A 2,500-nucleotide genomic window follows, 5' to 3' on the forward strand; every position below is an offset into this window, starting at 1 on the left:
GTGGAGGTGGAGGAGGAGGAGGAGAGAGTCAACACAGCCAGGAGGAGGGAGGAGGAGGAGGAGGAGGATGATGAAGGGGAGCTGGCTCTGTGGTCACCAGACGTTCAGATGTTGGAGCTGCAGAAGGAGCGAGACAAAGGCCTCGGCTTCAGTATCCTCGACTACCAGGTAACAACAACAACAACAACAACAACGCTGTCTTCCTCCTTTTCTTCATCTCTTCTTACTGTTTTTGTTCCATTGTTTCACATCCATCATAATAAGTTTGACTTTTCAAAGGAGGATGTGACCATCATGTTGGTTTATGTTCAGTTTGAATCAAACACTGGACAGAGTCGGACGTATCGCTTTCAGAAATGAAAAGTTTATCTTCCTCCTGTGAAGCAGCAGCAGCAGGTTGTTGGGTCCGACTCGTTCACACCAACAGGAACATGTGGCGAGGGGCGGAGCCTGTAGAGCAGCAGGAGGCGGGGCATGACGTATAAACTCTGCTGTGGAAAGATCAGTGTTGTTGTTTACAGCTCATCCACACCGGCGTCGGCCCTCAGCACCAAAAGATCTGGAACCTCCTCGTGTTTCCAAGTGGACGTCTTCGTCTTCTATGTGTACGGCTCCTCTTCTTCATCCTGAGATCTTTGTGTTCTTCCAGTTCCAGGAACATGTCAGGAACATGTCAGGAGAAGTTCAGGAACATGGCAGGAACATGTCAGGAACATGGCAGGAGAAGTTCAGGAACATGGCAGGAACATGTCAGGAACATGGCAGGAGAAGTTCAGGAACATGTCAGGAACATGGCAGGAGAAGTTCAGGAACATGGCAGGAGAAGTTCAGGAACATGGCAGGAACATGGCAGGAGAAGTTCAGGAACATGTCAGGAACATGGCAGGAGAAGTTCAGGAACATGTCAGGAACATGGCAGGAGAAGTTCAGGAACATGGCAGGAGAAGTTCAGGAACATGGCAGGAACATGGCAGGAGAAGTTCAGGAACATGTCAGGAACATGGCAGGAGAAGTTCAGGAACATGTCAGGAACATGGCAGGAGAAGTTCAGGAACATGGCAGGAACATGGCAGGAGAAGTTCAGGAACATGGCAGGAGAAGTTCAGGAACATGGCAGGAGAAGTTCAGGAACATGTCAGGAACATGGCAGGAGAAGTTCAGGAACATGGCAGGAACATGGCAGGAGAAGTTCAGGAACATGGCAGGACTTCAGTTCGAGACAGAAAACAGTTTCTGTGTGAACATCGTACATCAGACAATTTTTGTATTTCACAAAATGTTGAACTGTTCCTTTACATCAAGATTTATCTGATTGACGTGAAGTTAAATCAGAACATTTTCTTTTTTTAAACTAAACGTTTTATATATGAGATGATCTCAGACTTCATCTTCACTGTCTTGGGAGTAAATTTAGGAAATCCTGGTCTTCTGTGTGTTTATCCCCCACAACATCACCACCACCCAGCTGCAGCTCTTTATCTCTAGGCACAGCTTCACCTCCAAGACCTCCTCCTCCTCTTCCTCCTTCTCCTCCCGCTCCTCCTCCTTCTCCTCAGTCATATCGAGCTGAGGCAGTGGAGGAAGCTTCAGGTTAATTCCCTGTTGGTTCACATCCAGGTCAGACTGCACACACACACTGTCTGCCCAGGAGGTGTGTGTGTGTGTGTGTGTGTGTGTGTGTGTGTGTGTGTGTGTGTGTGTGTGTGTGTGGTGTGTGTGTGTGTGTGTGTGTGTGTGTGTGTGTGTGTGTGTGTGTGTGTGTGTGTGTGTGTGTGTGTGTGTGTGTGAGAGAGTGATAAACTGAAGCTTCACTGGAATCATGAACTGATCAAATACTGAATTCACTGCAGCTGATTAGTATTTTTAAAGTAAATAAATACAAAATATAGAGAACAAGACAATAACAATAAATAGAAATACAAAATGTAGGTGAAAGTATAAAATGCAAAGTAAAAAAAAAAAAAGTGCATTATACAAAATATGAATGAAGCTGAAAAATAACATATATAAATACAATATATACAACAGAAGATAACTTATTATAAATCAAGGTGTAATATGTTTTTTTTGTGATGACAGTAAAATCTTCAGCTGCATCGAGCAAAACAACATCTCAGTATATAAAATATTCTTAACTCTGCAAGTAAGAGCCAGGAACTTCCTCAGGTTCACGTCCGAGTGAATCCGCCCTGCAACACTTTCCACAAAATGAAATTAATCAACTTCTCTCACAAATCTCCACTGTCCTCCTCCTCTCTCTCCCTCTCTCTGTCCTCCTCCTCTCTCTCCCTCTCTCTGTCCTCCTCCCTCTCTCTCTCTCTCTCTCTCTCTCTCTCTCTCTCTCTCTCTGTCCTCCTCCTCTCTCTCTCTCTCTCTCTCTCTCTGTCTCTCTCTGTCTCTCTCTCTCTCCCTCTCTCTCTCTCTCTCTGTCCTCCTCTCTCTCTCCTCTCTGTCTCTCTCTCTGTCCTCCTCTCTCTCTCTCCCTCTCTCTCTCTCTCTG

General features: G+C 45.6%; 1 protein-coding gene across 1 annotated transcript in view; it reads left to right on the top strand.

Annotated features, from left to right (window-relative positions):
* The window catches only part of patj (PATJ crumbs cell polarity complex component), a gene marked incomplete at its 5' end in the record, with an annotated part of 52,485 nt that continues 49,985 nt past the window's right edge, over positions 1-2,500 (top strand). Inside the window, one exon of the mRNA XM_034583725.1 lies at positions 1-168. Coding sequence (XP_034439616.1) covers positions 1-168 — 168 coding nt within the window. The remainder of the gene's footprint in view (positions 169-2,500) is intronic.

This window comes from Hippoglossus hippoglossus, chromosome 4 (genome assembly GCF_009819705.1).
Source record: "Hippoglossus hippoglossus isolate fHipHip1 chromosome 4, fHipHip1.pri, whole genome shotgun sequence".
Classification (NCBI taxonomy): domain Eukaryota; kingdom Metazoa; phylum Chordata; class Actinopteri; order Pleuronectiformes; family Pleuronectidae; genus Hippoglossus; species Hippoglossus hippoglossus.